Raw genomic sequence first — 18,182 nt, 5'->3', positions numbered from 1 at the left:
AGTGGGGTGCTGCTGGGCACCTTCAGGCAGGGATTTCCGGATGGGCATTTATCGGCCAAGATGAAGCAATGTGTGACACTTTCGTGAGCAGGGCAGAAGTCAGACCAAGAGCCAACAGCCAGAGAGAGACCTGTCTGTGGGCACGGCCAAGAAAGAACTGTCCTAAGCACAGAACTGTCTCCTGAGTTCTTCCTGCTACTTCCAAATTGATCCTGCACCTGGACCGTACCCTATTCCGTCCCTAAATAAACCCCGTCACCACAAGCACAGCCTGGGGGTCTGTGCAGCAGAGAAGGGGAGGGCCATGGGGGGGCGACCTCGTCAGGATCGCTGAGAAGGTTTGGGGGGTGGGGGGGGGTCTGTCTCACCTGCATCCCACAGCATCCGCTCTGAAATGCTGCTCAGACTATTTGTCTCTCCTCTTTAGAGAGTCCGAGGGCTCTGACACATCCTGCCTTCCAATGGGCTCCGTCCACTAGACCCCGAGTTCACATGCACTCACCCAGTTCACCTACAGTCCTGTCTACACCCAGCTCTGGCCATCCACCGCAGACCCCGAGTTCACACCCACTCACCCAGTTCACCTCCAGTCCTGTCGGCACCCAGCTCTGGCCATCCACTGCAGACCCCGAGTTCACACGCACTCACCCAGTTCACCTACAGTCCTGTCTACACCCAGCTCCATATACCGCAGACCCTGAGTTCACACCCACTCACCCAGTTCACCTCCAGTCCTGTCTACACCCAGCTCCATATACCGGAGACCCTGAGTTCACACCCACTCACCCAGTTCACCCCCAGTCCTGTCTACACCCAGCTCCATATACCGTAGACCCTGAGTTCACACCCACTCACCCAGTTCACCCCCAGTCCTGTCTGCACCCAGCTCTGGCTGTCCACTGCAGACCCCGAGTTCACACCCACGCAGCCAGTTCACCTACAATCCTGTCTACACCCAGTTCTGGCCGGCCGTCCACCGCAGACCCTGAGTTCACACCCATGCACCCAGTTCATCCACAGTCCTGTCTACACCCAGCTCCGTCCACCACAGACCCCGAGTTCACACCCACTCACCCAGTCCACCAACAGCACAGACTCCCTTGGTTTTCCTCACCTGCCGTATTTCTAACTCCTTCCCCAACACTGAGAAACCTAGTTCCCAAGAGCCCTGATTTACTTTACTTCTTCCTGTCTGAAGCTAGGTTCCCACCTACTCCTACCAGCTGCCCCACCTCCTATGCCACATTCCCATCACTGGAGTTTGAGCCCCACATCACGGTGGGGTCCGATTCCCCACCCTACGGGGCTCTATCACCGAATTGGGCACTAGAGAACCTAGCCTTGCCAGCCCCACCTGACTGTCCTTCTGGAGTGTGCCCCCACCCGCCAACAAGCAGCCCCTTCCTTCCCTAAGCCAGGTGCTGACCAGGGCCCACCACAGGGTTTTTGGAGCGTCAGAAGCTGAGACAGCTGCAGGCAAAAGCACCTGTATTGCCGCTAAGCACTGTTAGCGAGCTCAGAATAACTGTCATAAGACGGCGGCGGAGTCAAGGGGCTGCTGATCTGCCCTGTGTGAAGCATGCCTCCCTGGGCATGGGGCTCGGGGAGCCGGCTGGCCCAGGCCCTCACGCCTGTGTGGAGGCCTAGGCAGAGGCCAGGGCTGTACATGCTCCATGAGCACAGACTCAGAGCTTACCGAAACGAACCTCCCCCAGGCTCCTTGAGCTTATTCTTCTGGGCAGCGGCTGCTTGTGCGGAGACAGTGGACAGGGCTTTGGTTCCAGGCAGCACAGCAGACTTGACCACAGGGACTGTAGAGGTCGAGACACAGGGAAGTGGAGGTGAAGCGAGAGGAGCTGCTTACACCCATGGGCAATCGGCTCCCCTCCTCTCTGCTTACACTGCCTGTGAAAGCCTTGGTCACTAACTCTACAGAGGGTGAAAAGGTAGGCCCCCTTGCCGTCGGCCGGCGCCTCACCTGGCTGCAGGGGGTTGAGCTGGATCTGCTGCGGCGTGGTGAGCATGATGCGGTTGTGTGGCTGCCGCAGGGCGACCATGGGCGTCTGCGTCAGCGTCACCTGGGGAGGGCGAAGGAGGGCTCCTGGCTTCTGAGGCTGCTGGATCACCTGGCGAGCAGGCAGCACAGGACAGTGAACGCCCCCACCCAGCCAGGCGGCAGCGCTGCCACCTCACCCCCATCCCCTAGGTGTGCTTCAGGCCCAATAGGCGCGACACTTGACGGTTTATCTGCCATGTGGTCAGCTGCCGGAGGACACAGGCCAGCAACCTGGGGCCTCTGCTAAGTGCTAAGCTCAGGAGTGGGGGGATGACTTCTCTCCAAACATCCACAGAGCCGCTACCTGCTGGTTAGAGGTCAAAAGTCTTTTCCCAAATTTCCTATTAAAAGGCTAGAAACCTCTGACTAGATTTCCAAGCCTGACTAAGCACTCAGCCCTGGGCCTCCTCTTCCTACCGGACAGCAAGTCCTCCCCACCTGGGCTGTGCTCCCCCACTCTGTGGGCCTGGCCATCAGTCCACTCACAGGCCATCTGTGTGACCCCCATAACACCCCAGCCCAGGTACACAGTGGGGACACGTGGAACTGTATTCAGTGAGGGCCCCCAGGCTTCAGGTACTGTCACAGGAGACCAGGCCCCAAACCTCCAGGGCCATGTGTCTCAGAATTCCATTTGTGAGTTTCACAGAGACTGTGGTGGGGAGATCACAGGAACAGGGCACTTCTAAGGGGAGAGGTACCACTTGTCACCAAACTACCCGAAGGCCTGCCTGTGACCAAACGCAATAAGCAGAACTCTCGAGGCTGCGACACAAAACACAGCCACATACTAGCCTGCACGCTGCAGAGGGAGGCCCAGTGGGCTCTGACCACAAACGCACACTGGCACGGTTCGAGGCCACCATCAAATCGACTGTGGGGTGACTCTGCGCCCTCTTGAGGGCAGCAGAGGCCTATGAAAACTCACAAAACCTCCAGCTGCCTCTGTCCAAACAGCCTGTCGGCGGCCTCAGGAACATGCTGTGAACCTGTGCTGTCCCTCATGGAGAAGGGGGACCTGGGCCCTGGCTCACCTCGACCCCGCTCCTCCCGCAGTGCTGGGCCCAACAATGAACAAAGGCCTGTCCCATCTTCTGCACCCCCTTCTCCTACACATGGACCTCTGCTCCTCATCAGTGGTGCCAATGGTCAGCACACTAGTCTAGTCCACCCTGAGGCACTTTGGAAGAAAGGCCTGGCAACCTACTTTTGAAAACTCAGCCATTGGTACCCTGCTATGGATTGAACTGTGCCCCCCAGAATGTGTGCTGTAAATCCTCCACTGTATGCTGGTGGCTATAACCCCACTTAGGTCTGCTCTAAGTCATGCTAGGTAAGACATGAAGGAGTTTGGGGTCGATCTCTTTCAGATATAAAAGAGAAAGAAGCAGCAAAGAGACCCCAGGGCACCGAAGCAGAAGCTGAGAAGAAACAGTGTCGGCCTTCGCCTCGAATCACGCCCTGAATTCAGACTTCTAGTCTCCTAAACCGTGAGAAAGTGAACTGGCTTGTCGAGGCTACAAGATGATGAAGACTACAAGTGGGGTGCTGACCTAACAGAGCCCTAAAGTATAGGGGTGCTTCTGGCACCAGGTAATGGGAAGAGGCTAGAAGAGCTTGAAGGTGGCTAACAGCCCTGTGATGTGGCAGGTTAGACATTGGGCTGCCAACTATAAGGTCAGCAGTTCAAACCCACCAGCCGCTCTGTAGGAAGAACATGAAATGATGGGCTCCTGTAAAGACTTGCAGTCTCAGAAACCCTACATGGGATATCTGAGTCACAATCGATTTGATAGCAGTAGGTTTTGATTAATAGTCAAAGCCTAGAGTGCTTTAAAGAGGCTGTCGGTAGAATTACGAAGCCAAAGAGAACTTCTGAGGTCTCAGAAGTGAGTAAGGAGATTGATAGACAGAGTCTCTGTTGCTTTAGAGTAGGGGTGGGGAATGTCCATGTGAGGCCCAGGAAATCATTTGGTCTGAGCTTGCCAAGGAAACTGCAGCTCCAGCCATCACATTGGTGGTGATGTGCCGTGGATTTGGTTCTGACTCATAGCGACCCTGTACAAGGTTTCCAAGGCTGTAAATCTTTACGGGAGCAGAAAGCCTCCTCTTTCTCCCATGGAACAGCTGGTAGTTTCAAACTGCTGACCTTGAGGTTAGCAGCCCAATTCGTAACCCCTAGGCAACCAGAGCTCCTTTACAGGCTGTTGTTGTTGTTGTTGTTATGTGTACCTTTACAGGTACATGAGTTAATTCGATGTTTGACCAAATATTGCAGAATAATTTATAAGTTGATAATTCTGTACAGCCCACAAATGCTGTTATAAATTTTGGTAGCAAGAAGATTCCTCACCCCTGTCTGAGAGAATACAAGTGACAGCAGCCACAGAGCATTGCTAAGAATGTGGGGGTTAAGTCATTCAGGAGAGGTCTGAGACGTAAACCAGGAGCATGAGACACCAGGGAAAGGGTAACGCTCTTTATGCATTATCAGTGGCAAAGAACTGGATGAATTATGCTCTCATGTTTGGTGGCACTCGTAAGTGATGAACTTGGATAGCTGGCTGATGAGATTTCTAAGCAAGATTTTAAAGGGACCACATAGCTTTTCCTCGCAACTTACAGTAAAATGTCAGAGGAGGAATATGGGCTGTGCAACATGAAAACAAAACTTCAAGATTTGGAAAATTGCGCTGTACAAACTGAGGGCACATGTCCTAGTGTGGTCAGCAAGGACGTGGCTACACACTCCTTTCGTTAAAGAGATTAAGGCTGACTGACAGATCTAAGCAACTCCGTAGCACAAACCCATCTATCAGCCTGGACCGCAGGGGGCAGAGAGAGAAGGAAAGGGGAGAACGCTGTCTGCCTCTTGGAATTCCACAAGCAGGTAGCAGATGAGCAGAGCTCCGTCTTGTGCCTCCTAAGACAAGGAGAGGCGCACCCCTGGAGTCCCTTGGAGGTCAGGAGAACTGCTGGAAAGAAAACACGCAGCAGAGGGAGGGGCTTCAAAGAGTTGGATCTTCATGAGCTGCTTACGGAGTGTGGCTGCTGTTACGGTGTGCCAGGTGTATGAGAAGACACCCAAAGCTGAGGCTACAGGGCTGCCGCTCCCAAGAGGAGAAGAAGAACAAGGTCTGCCAGGGCCCAAGGGGTGGGGTCTCCACTCTGATGGACTAAGAGAACGGGACCATCCAAAGCCAAGAGAGAGGAGTTGCCATCCCAGGGCACATGGAAAGCAGATCTGGGACAAGGGCCTCCACCCAGAATCCAGAGAGCATGGGCAACACCTAGAGTCTGGGTGCTCTCAGGATTCTTTCCAACCTTGAGAGCTAATGTAGATTGTTCTGCTGGGACTTGGCCCCGTAATTCCTTCTTATCCTCCGTTTTCTCCCACTTGCCATGGGAATGTCACTGCCTGTGCTACCATCTTGTATTCTCGGTAGGACAGGTTCACAGATGAAGAGGCATTTACCCTAGGACAGAATACACCTCAGATCTCACCAGTATTTGAGTTGGATGACTCAGAAAAGAAGATTTTTGACTTGGAGTTGATTTAAGACTTTGGGGGTGATGTGATGGGGTGCGTGTGTTTTGTATGTGGGCAAGGACATGATGACTTGAGGGCCAAAGGATAGAACGTTATGCATTAGATTGTGTTTCCCCAAAGTAATGCGCTGTAAATCCTAACTTCTATGCCTGTGGTTACAGTCTTACTTGGGAATGGGTTCTGTGTGTTCTTTAGTGTGGCTGGGTTAGTGTATGGGGTATCTTGAGCCAATCTTTGTTGAGACATAAGAGATTAAAGAAGTGAGCAGAGCAGAGGTTGGGTAAGCAGATGCCAAGATACGTAGAGGTCTCCAAGGACCCAGGTAACAGAGACTAGAGAGACCAGGTTCTTCCAACAGAGCCGACAGAGAGAAAGCTATGCCCTCGAGCTGGCCCTCTGCATTCGGACTTTTAGCAAAGTAAGGTAAGAGAGTATGATTTCCAATTCTTGAGAACTAATGTAAATTATTCCGTAGGGTTTGGGACTAGTTAAGGAGCCCTGGTAGGACAGGAGGCTACGAATTGTGCTGTTGGCTAAAAGGTTGGATGGTTCTAACCCACCAGTCCTTTGCAGGAGAAAGATGAGGCTGTCCGCCGTCCTATAAAGGGTTATGTCTGGGAAACCAAAGGAGCAGCTCTACCTTGTCGGACAGGGTTGCTGTGAGTCAGAACTGACTCACCGGCAGTGGGATTGGGGTAGTCATCATCCCTTCTTTCCCCCACGTGCCCCCACGTCTAATACAAATGTCCACCTTGCGCCCAGTCTAGCATTATACTTTATAAGTCGATGCCTCATAGCGTAGGTTTTGCAGGTTCACAAATGAGAAGGCATTGTGTCCCCAGATGCACATACCTGAGATCTAATCTGCATTTGCTTTGGATAATTCACCAGGTAACATCTTGGACTTGGAGCTGATTTAGGACTTTTGGGGTGATATGATGGAAAGAATGTACTTTTTGCTTGTGGCAAAGACATGAATTTGGGGGCGCCAAAGGGTAAATGTTACAGATTGAACTCTGCTCTCCAAAATAATTATAAATCCTAACCTATAACCCTATAGCCTGTGGTTACAGACCCATTTTGGAATAGGTAGTCTTTATCATGATAAGTAGACAGGAATCTTGTGGGCTGTATTTTGAGTCAATCTCTTTTGAGATATAAAATGATTAAGGAGGCCAGACAGCTAGAAGAGATAGGGGAACACAGAAACCAAGCACAGGAATACTGCCCATGAGCAGAAAGTCAGGTCAGACAAGGACTTTCCTACAGAACCCACAGAGAGACAGCCTTCCTCTAGGTTCAGACACGTAGGCGCCGGCGCTGTTCGAGAACAAGTGCGTGTGTGGTGCTGCACCGTAGTGGCACTAGATGCCTAAGACAAAACCCATGGAGCACAGATCTCCTTTGACAGGAAAAGGGCCTCCAGGCGTCCGAACGTCACTGGCACATACTGTGTCCCATGACCCTAGTCATGGATGTGCCACTGGTGAAAAGCCAGGACACCAGCACATAGGGCCAGCCTCGCGTTTACAGCCAGCTGCTTAGAGTGCACGCTATCCCCCTTCTTGGTGCGTGGAAGGTCTCAGGGCTGAGGCCACTATGGGCCGGAGGACGTGTGGGCAGGCCTTCCATACCAGTGATGTGGGCTGCCCCTGCTTGCCGACGCCAACCTGTGTGGGCTGCGTGAGGCTGATGACAGGGGGCTGGAGGGCACTGGTCACGGTTGCCGCCGTCTTCCCGGCTGTGCGCTGGACGGGGCTGCTCAGCACCACCGCCGTCAGCGCCGTGGTGGCCTGTGCGGCGGGGGGCGGCTGCTGTTGGCTCTGCTGGATGAAGGTTGCGGAGTTGGGGGTCAGCTGTCTCAAGGCGGGTAAGCTCCTCTGGGTGGGAAGACAGACAGACAGGGTGGGACAGCAGCTCTAGCATCGCATTCCTTTCTTCAGCATTTGGAAACATGAGACGTTTAGGAAGCATGTGCTAACTAAAGTAGACTGCAGACACAGAAGGCAATGTCTCAGGATACCCAATACCAAAGTCCCCAACACCAGGACCCAGCAGGAAGCAAGGGCACTCTTGTTGAGAACGGCTTGACATCTGTTTACAATCAACAACAAAAAGGCCAAGATGTTTTAAATGCTCTTAAAAATGTTATCACAGAGGAAAAAAATCAAACATTACTGGAGTCCCTGCATAGTGCATATGGGTAAGCATTCTGCCTAACTGAGACAGACTGACTATCTGTGTCCACCCAGAGGCTCTAGAAGGAAGGGCTTGGCAGACTCCTCCCAACACCTTGGCCGTGGAAGACGTCATGGGGCACCGTGCCATTCTGACCAACACAGAATCACTAAAGGCAGCTGATTTAAAAAGGAATTAATTATATCTCAACAAAGCTGCTCTAGTGAGAAGGCAAACAGCACGCCGTAACGGTTACAACAAAATGATCATCGGGGGCCCATGGGTGAGCACAGCTCCCTGAGTATGACCAGGACCCTTCACTAGGCAAGGACAAAGCCAAGCCCCGATGGAAGAACACAGGCTCCTTCATCTGCAGCCACGGAGAACAGAAAGCCAGTGCAGTAGGGCTTCCGGAAATGCGTCTTCATAGAAACCCTAAACTTTGGTCACAGAGATACCTGACGCCTTTCCTTCTACTGTGGTACTGCCATCAGCTCGCCAGTATTAATGGTAGAGCCCAGCCTTCCTCCACATGGGAGCTAGCCACGACTGCTTGTGGACACACGCACAGGACAAACGAGAATCAAGGCCAGTAAAGTCTGTAGAATTACCTTCAGGAAAGGCACAAGGTAAGGTTGAGATGCAGAATTAAGTTCTCGGTATAACCTACTAGTAAAATCTTCTGCTTCAATTTTTCCGTCCTTAAAAACAAAATCCACACAGAAATCCCTAATGAGTAAAAATGTCACAAACACGTCTCCCTGCTAAATCCAAGCTGGGCCCCGCCATTACAGCGGGTGTGGTGTCTTCTCAGCTGGGACCCGCCTAATGTTCTCACAGACACCTACTCCAGGGTCCCACAGCCCCTCCTGGTGAGAACATGCAGAGGACATGTCTCTGTCTGGGTGGTCTACTCCTCTACTGCTCATTTCTCCCATAAGCATCTTACTCAACCCAGTGCCTGGAACGACTCGACATTTGCCCTCCACAAACCACAGGCCAGGAACCGAATGAGGAGAGAGATTTGTGAGGGAAGTCTATCAACCATAGTCTGCAGTGGGTACAGAGGACATGGGAAGGGGGGTGGGTGTGGAGACCCAGGCGCCATGACAGGAGGTGACGGCTGAGCTGAGTGTGGTCAGACACAGGTGTCAGCCCAGAGCAGCGTGGACATGGCAGGGTGCCCCTTGAGGAGCTCAGGAAAGTGCACAGTTGGCATAAAAGCAGCACAGGAGAGGGAGGGGACAGTAGGACTAGAATGCAGAGCCACGAAGAGTGGGGCTGGGGAGGCAGAGCATAAGGGGGAACATGGCTGCTTCTGAATTAGTCGCGGTCAACAACGTTGGCGATGGGTACGTGGGGTTCATTATATGTGGCTGCCCTCTCTGGTTTTATGTATGTTCACAAGTCTCCGTCTAAAAAACAGGCAAAATGAATAGGGTGTAGGGGGAGAGGGAAAATAGGGAAAGTCTATCAGACGTATTTACTATCAGATGTAAGTGCCATCCAGTCAGTTCCAACTCATAGTGACCCTGTATGGGTTTCCGATGAATGACTGGTGGGCTTGAACTGCCCACTCTGCACTTGTAGGTGAACCTGCGGTGCAGGGCTGACTCTGCAACGTCATGGCAGGTGTATTTAACTCTGACTCCTAAGCTGCAGCTTGTGTGAGCACTCCCACACACAGGTCTTCCTGCCACCTGCCCCCTCAGGAACAAGGGTCCCCAGCCGGGTCACCGCAATGCCCAACAAAGGTTAGCACCCCAGCAAGGACATTGGCAGAGAAGCTGCTTACCAGTAGGTTCTGCACGAGCTCTTTCACATTAGCGGCTGTCTCTGTGGACTGTTTGCAAGTGGAAGTCAGCTTTATCAACGTGGATAAAAAATTTTTACATTTCTGCACGTTTTCCATGGTCTCCTAGAGTTGAAGGAAAGGAGAAACAAGAGTTTAACAAGGCGGCTCACCACAGTGGCTTCTGACCCAGCTCTGGGGTGGGCACAGTGTGTGGGCACAGGTGTGGTCCACGTAGAAATGCTCTACGTGACCTTTGAGCACACACAGAAGCTCTCAGCAGATGGCGTCCACACTCGGCCACTTCCCCAGAGCCCAGCAGCCCTGCTTTCAGGGATGCAGAGGACTGACAGCACACGTGCAACCTCAAAGACAAGGGTCATCACATCGTGGTCGCAAAATGCACGGGGCAACCTGACTGCTGTTAGGAACACCAGTAGCAGGGCTTCCAGCCTCACACAAGACACACGCCACTACAGTCAGACAGACTGACAAAGATGTGAAGGAAAAGGAACAAAGGAAGGAATCAAATTACAATACAGTTCCTAAAAATGATGGAAAACAGCCAGCAAGGAAACAAGGGAACAGCAATGACAAATCAAGTCAAGTCCCATTTTGATCCAAGTTACCGAAACAGAGAGAAATAGCGGGCACAAATAAGAAGGATAGGTTTCCTACGTTCCACGTGATACCACAGCCTTGTCATGGCCAACACAGGGTCCACAGCAAATCCAGTCCACCTCCGTGGGCAAGACGGTACAGTGCAAGGAATTCACACTTCAGGGGCAGCCAGCTTCCCTGTGGCAGCACCCTTCCTACACCAGCAGCTGGGTGGAAGTGATCCCAGGCCAGCTCACACTGGCGTCGACAAGACTCATTTTCCGGCCAGCAGTAAGCAGCCCTGCAATGATGGAGGAAGGAGCAAACAGGGGGCTCTCACCGTAGCAGCCGTCGAGGTGGTGGTTGCTCCCGAGACAGTCCGCTGGGGAGTCCCTGTCTGCACAGGTGCAGCTGTCCCTAGTGATGCTGCCTGGGCCGTGCCACCCAGGACAAGCTGAGGCTGTAAGAATCCAAAATACCAGGTCATGATCGCCTGCAGCAGCTGGCCAGTGCACAGGGAGGGCCACAAGCTATGAATCCTGCAGTGCCCAAGCCTGCCACTGCATGGTGCAAGATGACCCGCCCGGCCATGACAAGATCTAGTGGCCAGTAAGCTCATATATACTGGGTCCACACATTGTGCACACTCAGCCTCTCACCCTCCATTCACACTGTGTACACCCAGCCCCTCTCCTCCATTCACACTGTGTACACCCAGCCCCTCTCCTCCATTCACACTGTGCACACCCAGCCCTTCATCCTCCATTCACACTGTACACACTCAGCCCCTTACCCTTCATTCATACTGTGCATAAACACTCACATGGACACCCAGCCCCACCCTCTAAGTCCTCAGTATGCACAGTAATGTGGATGAACGAACCCCAAAGGGCTATTGGTTGAGCTCATAATCCAAGATCTGTGGACTGATGCCACCCCAGGAAAAGCTGTGGACATTCCTAGGGTCAAGTTCACATGGAGACCAGTGCAGACAAATTTGCGTCATTACACAGATTACATTTAGAAATTTGTTAAAGCAATGGAAAGCAAACCCAAGTGGGGACGCCTCCTGGGCACAGAGTCAGCTCCCAGTGAGTGGTCAGTCACAGACTGCAGCCCCTCCATGGGGAGCCCCCTGAGGGAGCAGATGGCAAGTTCCCAGCAGCCCCCGGTCCAGCCTGTCCTGGCTCGCATACACACCCTGAAAAGAGGGGGTTTCCGAGCCAAATGAGGAGTTCATGGATCTGGGGGCTGGCAGGAGCAGTGAGCAGCAGGAACAGTTCTGTCCCACAGATGTGGGCAAGCAGACAGGCTGCCGGTAGACAAGTGCAGGTCTTTGCTGGGATCCCCCTTCCCATGTGAGTGTTCCAGGACTCATGTGTGTCTATGTGAGCAGGTTGCAGGCGTGAACGCACGGTTGCCCCCGGGTGTGTCTTTGCTGGGGGCACTGTACATGCCGGGGGAGTGGAAGGGGGGAAATGGCTTTTTCCTGTGGAGCTTTGTCCTTTCACTTGTGACAGTTAGAAAACCTGCCATCAGAACATCAGACAGCCAAATGTAAGAGGTTTCTGGAACTTGAGGAGATCTGTTCCCTCTGGTGGACATCCCTTCCTCACACTGCCTGCTGGCCTCAGCACACCGGAAATGACCAAACAGGGGCTCACACCCCCAACATGCACCCAGAGCCCAGTGGTCAGGGCATTGTCCCACCCCTCCCACAATACACAGGCTGATGTGAGAACTTCTGAACCCGAGACCTTATTCACGGCTTCAGGACACGTGTTCCTGAACCCCTCACCTCACCTAAGCCAATTCAGCAAACCCCGCACAAAGAGCACATAGAATGGAGGGTGGGACAGGTGTATGCACAAGGCAGGTGCCCACATCCTCACACAGGCAAGCACGCCAACCACAAGCGCATAGACACTGCAGTGCTGCTCACAGTACGGGGCAGGGGGCCACTCTGGTGCTGCAGGTTCCAGAGTCCACGTGCATCTGTCAGAGAGCAGCTCCTCCCTGCAAGAGGAGTCCCTGTCCCCAGGACAACTCAGTATCTATTTGAGGAGCGCCCTGCGTGGCCCAGTTTGCACTCAGCTGCTAATCTAAACGTTGGTGGTTCAAACACACCAAGCAGAGCTGTGAATGAACGGCGTGGTGATCTGAGGCCATGGAGATCACAGCCTAGAACACCCTGTGGTTTACCCATTCCATAGCACACGGGGGTCGCGAGGAACTGGGCACCACTCCACGGGAAGAGTATCCACTCAGGAGTTTTAAGAAAAATCTCTGCACCAAAGAAGTCCATGCTTTGCATCCACAAATCAGCGGCCTCACTGCCCGCGCCAGCCTTACCTGCACGCCGGCTGAGCGCTGTAGTGTGGTGGTGGGCTGTACCGTCGTCTGAGCCTGAGACACTTGCTTGATTATGGTAGTTGGGGTGACCTGCCGGGCAATGATAGGTGTCCCGGGAGCCTGAAAAATACAAGCCAGAAACTGAGCTAGAGGTACAAGGACCTCCCACCCCCACCACACACGGAAATCAGCCGCTGAACACGGGGTTGCGGCAGTCGGTGTGCTTATCCACGATTTTCATGAGGGCCCGAGTCCTAACAGATGTGATCCAGATCCTTTCATCTACGTTTCCTACACAGGCGCCATCCACGACAACGTGTGTATCTGGAAGCTAGTCGTGGGCAGACTTCAGTGGACTAATGAATGAGACCCACAACTGTGACTGGGCAGTGTCCCTCAGTCACAGTGCTGTGGGTGGGGACAGAGGCTGCGGTCCAGGCGGCCGCCAGCACCTTCACCCCGTCGGAAGGACATCTAATCCCCAAGGAGGAGACACAGCACTGAGCTCTGTAAGGCCAGCGGCTGGCATGAAGTCACCCAGTGCTTACACAATGGGGCTTCAAAACAGTTTGTGGAGAAATGGAATAAAAAGATAATGGGATTTTTCCAGCTACCTGTTGAAGGCCTCTAGTGTTTGCACCTCACTCACCACACAGAGCAGAGAGGCTCCGTGCTGAGCCGTTTCAGACACTGGAACGGAGCTCTGCTGCTCTGCCCAGCAGCTCCCATACCGTGTCGACACTGCCGCCGGGTCATGGCTGAAGTCGGGGGGAGAGACACTCTTGGTCTCATCCTGTCTCCGCTCTAGCCGGTAATTCAGGAGCAGCAGAATCAAGGCTCTCTCAGGGGGTGTATTGGCAGGAGCCCCAATCAAAGTGACGAGGCTGGACCAGAAACCCCTCACAGAGGTGGGATGTCTGGAGGTCTCCCCACCTCCACCTGAGGGCCAGGGTCTGAATCGTTGGCCCTGTATGGTGGTGTGAGGGTCCCACTCCCGAGCTCAGCTCAGTGCTCACTCTGCTCCAGTGTGCTCAGTGTTTTGGGGTTCAACCTTGGAAAGAGCCCAGTCTGCACTGCGACAAACCCCATTTGAGGGTAAGGAGCCAGAACCCTGCACAGTGGGCAGGATGACAGCTGGTCCCACACACCAGAGCCCTGTGTGGGCATCGTGAGTGCTCCCGGCCGGTCCTCCGCTCCTCTCACAGACACTCACCTGTACGGCGGAGATCTGGACGGGAGGGGCACTTGTGGGGGTGGCAGGGCGGGGCGCCATGGCGGTCTGAGGCTGGGCCTGGGCGTGGGCCTGCGCCTGCATCTGAGCCAGCGCCTGCTGAGGGATCATTAACAGCTGCCCGTTCTCGCTGCGCACGAGGACCATACCTAGGACATAGGAGACCTGGTCAGGAGGGCAGCCACACCCACGGGCACGCTGGGGACACGCATCCTACCAAGGGGAGGTCGGGAGCTCTGGGGAGAAAGAAGAAGAAGTTGTAAAACAGATGGATCTGCTCAACGCTCAGCACACGTGCCTGCAGGGATGGGTCAGGGAGGGACAACCATCCAAGGGTTCTCTTTGTTAAGTGCCATCGAGTAGGTTCCAACCCACAGCGACCCTGTATAGGGTTTCCCAGGAGCACCTGGTGAGCTTGAACCACCAATCTTTCAGTTTAAACGGCTTTGCAGTCTGGCGCATTAGCCCACAGCACCACACCAGGACTCCAAGGTTTCTCTAGGAGCATGGAATTCAGGAGTCATGGAGGCAGCAAATCAAATACATCCAATCCTCCTTCGCTGTGCCCCAGTGACCACCCCCCACCCTCACCCCAGGGCCTGTCTGCAGGGAGGGACCCCGAGGCCCACGGCTTGCCTTGTCTCAAGGAAGGCAGCAAGCACCTGCACTGGGCCTGTGTCAGCTCGAACCAGCATATCCAGCACCCTGACCCAAACTGCCGCCTGCAGAGCAAGGCCAAGTTCAGACAAGAAGGTGTCATGGAGACAGCAGGGTCTGGGGGCCAGAGGACAACTCTGGGGCAAACCTCGTCTTTGCATCCCCTGTTCCCAGGACAGCTCCGAGGGCACTGCCACTAAAGCACACCGGGGCCCACAGCGGCCAGCACACAGCTACAGTCTCCACGCCCAAGTGAAGGGGCCTGAGAGGAGGAGGTGGCCAGGAGCCTCCCTTGGGAATTCAGGGGCAGTGTCTCTCTGGTCCTGGCTCTGAGACGCCCCCCAGCACAGGCATCACGCTCGGAACTACACCCTGTGTGTGTCCAGAGCTACATTCTAGGAAAGCAACTCCAAGGGTCAAGTTTGGCCTTGATGTTTGCTTCCGAAAACAGCAACCCCATTAGAGGCTGACCTATGTGGGCTGGGTTCCAGACCACCCCACAATAAAACAGAGATAGGAACTCAGTAAGTCACACATGTTGCTGGTGAGTTTCCCCATGACGTGCACACAAGATTCTAGTCTATGGAGAGTGCAGTCACACAATGAAGTCGGCAATATCACGAGATGACCAAAATGGGACACAGAGATGCCAGGTGCGCAAATGCTGTTGGAGAAAACAGCGTAACAGACTTGCTCTAACCCAGAACAAAATCAGCAGCATGACTGGCTACGACAAGAATAAGCGGGTTGTTCGCCAGGAAGCCATCAGGGCAAACAGTCAAGTTCCTTCAGGACAAATCCCCCTCCAAGACCGAAACTCTAAGGGAACACATGAGCAGGCATGTAAGCTTGCTGGAGACCACATTCGTCTACTGGTGAGTGGAAGGGAGGGAAAGGCAGCAATGAAGAAATGGGCTGAGTTCAACCACATTCCATAGAGTCCTGTTGACCTGGAGATGAGAGAGAGAAGAGGAAGAGCTGGTTGGTCCAAAGCATGGTGAGACCTAGGGACACCTGAACCCATGGAAAAGGACATAGCCATAGAGGGCTAGAGCTGAGAGTGAAGCAGCCAGCTGATAGGAAGGGAGGGGAGATGCACAAGAACACCCACACTTGTAGATAGTACCCATTTGACCTAGCCCTAATGGATTGATAATCAGAACTAGTCTAGAAGATTTAAAAAAAAAAATTTTTTTTTTTTTGATAAAAGAAATGAGGTTTAAATTGCGATAGTAGCTCAAAATGCCAACTGAGAGGGAATGAGTCTTCACATCAAGTATCAATGCTATCCCCTCTGTATACAGGGTGGACAGGGACAGACAACTTAGACACTGGCTACCTAAAATGAGGGGATGATAAAGGCTCGAAGTGACCAGCTTACAAGTTTTCAAGAGGGAGTTTACTTTAAGAGTGTGTGGGGGAAGACAGAGTTCCCACTGAGTAGTTTTCATCTTGTCTAGATGGTTCTGGTGAAAAGAGATGAGGGTAAGATTCTTGTGATTCAACAGTGAGTAATGTTATCATGACTAATTGTGACTGTCACAATTGTAAAGGTAGAGGTTTTGTGACAAAAACTGGGGAATAGTTAATCTTACAGTCCAAAAACAGCGGACCCTAGGACCATCAAGCTAGAAGAGCACAAGCAGAATGTGGGACCTTATCCAGAGAAGCAGCAACACCAGAGATAGAGGCAGAGATGGGGTCATGGAGAGAGGGAGCAGCTGAGGACTCTAGACTCATGGAAAGAGAGGGACTGAGAGCTGGCGGCCAGGAGGCAGGCTTGAAGAATGTGCCCTTTGGTGGTGTAAATTATTATATATGCCTGAATGTCTTAAAAAAAAAAAAAAAAAAAGATCTAAAATGAATAAATGAATAGAAAGAAATACTGTTAACGGATGGTACATGGAGGGGATTATAATCATTGTAATGAAACAAAGTATATGATTTGTTGAATGTAAAAATGATGATCTGCCCCATAAACTTTCACTCAATTTACAATAAAAACTTAAAAAAAAAAAAAAAAAAAAGAAGACTTGCTCTACACCACATTGCCACAAACCTTGGATCTGTAAAAAGCCAGTATCTGCGCTGCGCAGCGCAGTCCCAGGAGGTAAATCCCACTACAAACAGCAGCACATTGTCTAGCTATCCCACTGCATTTCCCACGGCAGGACTGGTGGTGACGCTGTACACTGCCATCCGGCTCCGGGGAATCCATTCCACCCCGAGTGAGAGAGGACAGATGGGGGACAAGGCAGTTCTGAGGCTGCTTCTCCCCCATAGCGTGAAGGTGTGCTCCCAGAAAGACAAGGGAGACTCAGCGCACTCAGTGGCCATCGTCACCTGCCCACTGGGCTCCACTTCCTCCTGAGAAGGAGGCTGCAAAGCCTGCTTGACATGTTGGCCTCTTGGGATTCCTCAGAAATAGAAGGAGGGGCCTCTGGGCTGACACAAGAAAACAATGCCAAAGGGGTGCCCATCACAACACCAGAAACAAGGGAAGTGGCTTCCTGGACTCACGTCTGAAACGCTCCAACCACAAGAACCACATTTGTGTCTGTGGAGAGAGATGCCCTCGAAAACACCCTCCCACAATGAACCATGAGGAAATCAAACACAAAACCCAGAGCCCAGCTGCTGCAAGCCCCCACAAAGACACAGTCTCCGATGCTAGCAACACCCCCAGCAGCTCATTACTCAGCTCTGCCCTTTGGAGCCAGCCCCTCTCCAAATGCCAGGCTGCCAGCGCACAAAAGGCTCCAAGAAGGCTCAAGTTAGCAGTGTGGCCAACCAACAAGCAGATACTGTGCTGGGACCCCTAAAACAGGGGCGGACACAGAATGCCGCTTGACATTGTTTTCTCCAGTCCAACCATTCACTTACGACACTCATTCATCAACCCAGAGGCCCCTCCTACTGCCTCTGAAGAATTCCAAAAGGCAACACGCAACGCAAGCTTCATAGTCTTCAGACGGTACAAAAATGACAGGGACAGCATTACAACTTGACGTTTGGTACCCAACATCAAACAAGCCCATCTGACATAGCTGATGTGCACATTTTAATTACCTAAAACTTGTATGCTTAAAAAGGACATCTACAGATTACTTATATAATCAATACCCCTGAAATGTTGTTAAAGGCCGAAAGAAATCAAAAGTGTTACTATGGACATCACAACAGGGCAATGCAAGAGACACTGCCTCTTGGAAAATGGTTTCTGGGGAAAGCTGCACTCAAGGGGCAGAACAAGAAGTTGACAGTCCTGCAGAGAAGCCATGGAGCAAGGTGACGGTCAGCAGGTGACTTCCCCTCTCCTCTTATTGTGAAGTGCCATCCAGTCAGTTCCAACTCATAGTGACCCCTACAGGGCTTCTGAGGAGCAGCTGGGAGGCTTGAACCGCTGACCTTGCAGTTAGCAGTCCAGTGCTTATCTTACATACCTCTTGTTGTTGTTGTTGTTGTTATGTGCCGTGGAGTCGGATCCGACTCATAGCGACCCTGCACAGGGTTTCCGAGGCTGTAAATCTTTACAGGAGCAGAAAGCCTCATCTTTCTCTCGCGGAACTGCTGGTAGTTTCGAACTGCTGACCTTGCAGTTCGCAGCCCGATTCGCAACCACTACGCTACCAGAGCTCCTTAGATTCTTAAAGTATCCCCAAGCTAATATACAAATGGACAGGTGAGGGAAAAGCCAAATGACACTGGATACAAAGCGATGCGGGCTGCTTTAAATTCAGTAGATGGCGTGGCCCGCCTTAAACGG

At 52.6% G+C, this 18,182-nt stretch overlaps 1 protein-coding gene across 1 annotated transcript in view; it reads right to left on the bottom strand.

Annotated features, from left to right (window-relative positions):
* Positions 1 to 18,182, bottom strand: part of TAF4 (TAF4 RNA polymerase II, TATA box binding protein (TBP)-associated factor, 135kDa) — a 114,144-nt gene that overhangs the window by 36,956 nt on the left and 59,006 nt on the right. Inside the window, exons 3-10 of the mRNA XM_006873397.1 lie at positions 13,742 to 13,908; positions 12,529 to 12,648; positions 10,517 to 10,636; positions 9,580 to 9,702; positions 8,396 to 8,485; positions 7,241 to 7,486; positions 1,979 to 2,126; positions 1,697 to 1,811 (exon numbers count right to left, since the gene is read on the bottom strand). Coding sequence (XP_006873459.1) covers positions 1,697 to 1,811; positions 1,979 to 2,126; positions 7,241 to 7,486; positions 8,396 to 8,485; positions 9,580 to 9,702; positions 10,517 to 10,636; positions 12,529 to 12,648; positions 13,742 to 13,908 — 1,129 coding nt within the window. The remainder of the gene's footprint in view (positions 1 to 1,696; positions 1,812 to 1,978; positions 2,127 to 7,240; positions 7,487 to 8,395; positions 8,486 to 9,579; positions 9,703 to 10,516; positions 10,637 to 12,528; positions 12,649 to 13,741; positions 13,909 to 18,182) is intronic.

This window comes from Chrysochloris asiatica, unplaced genomic scaffold, assembly GCF_000296735.1.
Source record: "Chrysochloris asiatica unplaced genomic scaffold, ChrAsi1.0 scaffold00238, whole genome shotgun sequence".
NCBI lineage: Eukaryota > Metazoa > Chordata > Mammalia > Afrosoricida > Chrysochloridae > Chrysochloris > Chrysochloris asiatica.
The sequence above is the reverse complement of the archived record's forward strand: the minus strand, read 5'-3'. Positions and strand labels throughout refer to the sequence as shown.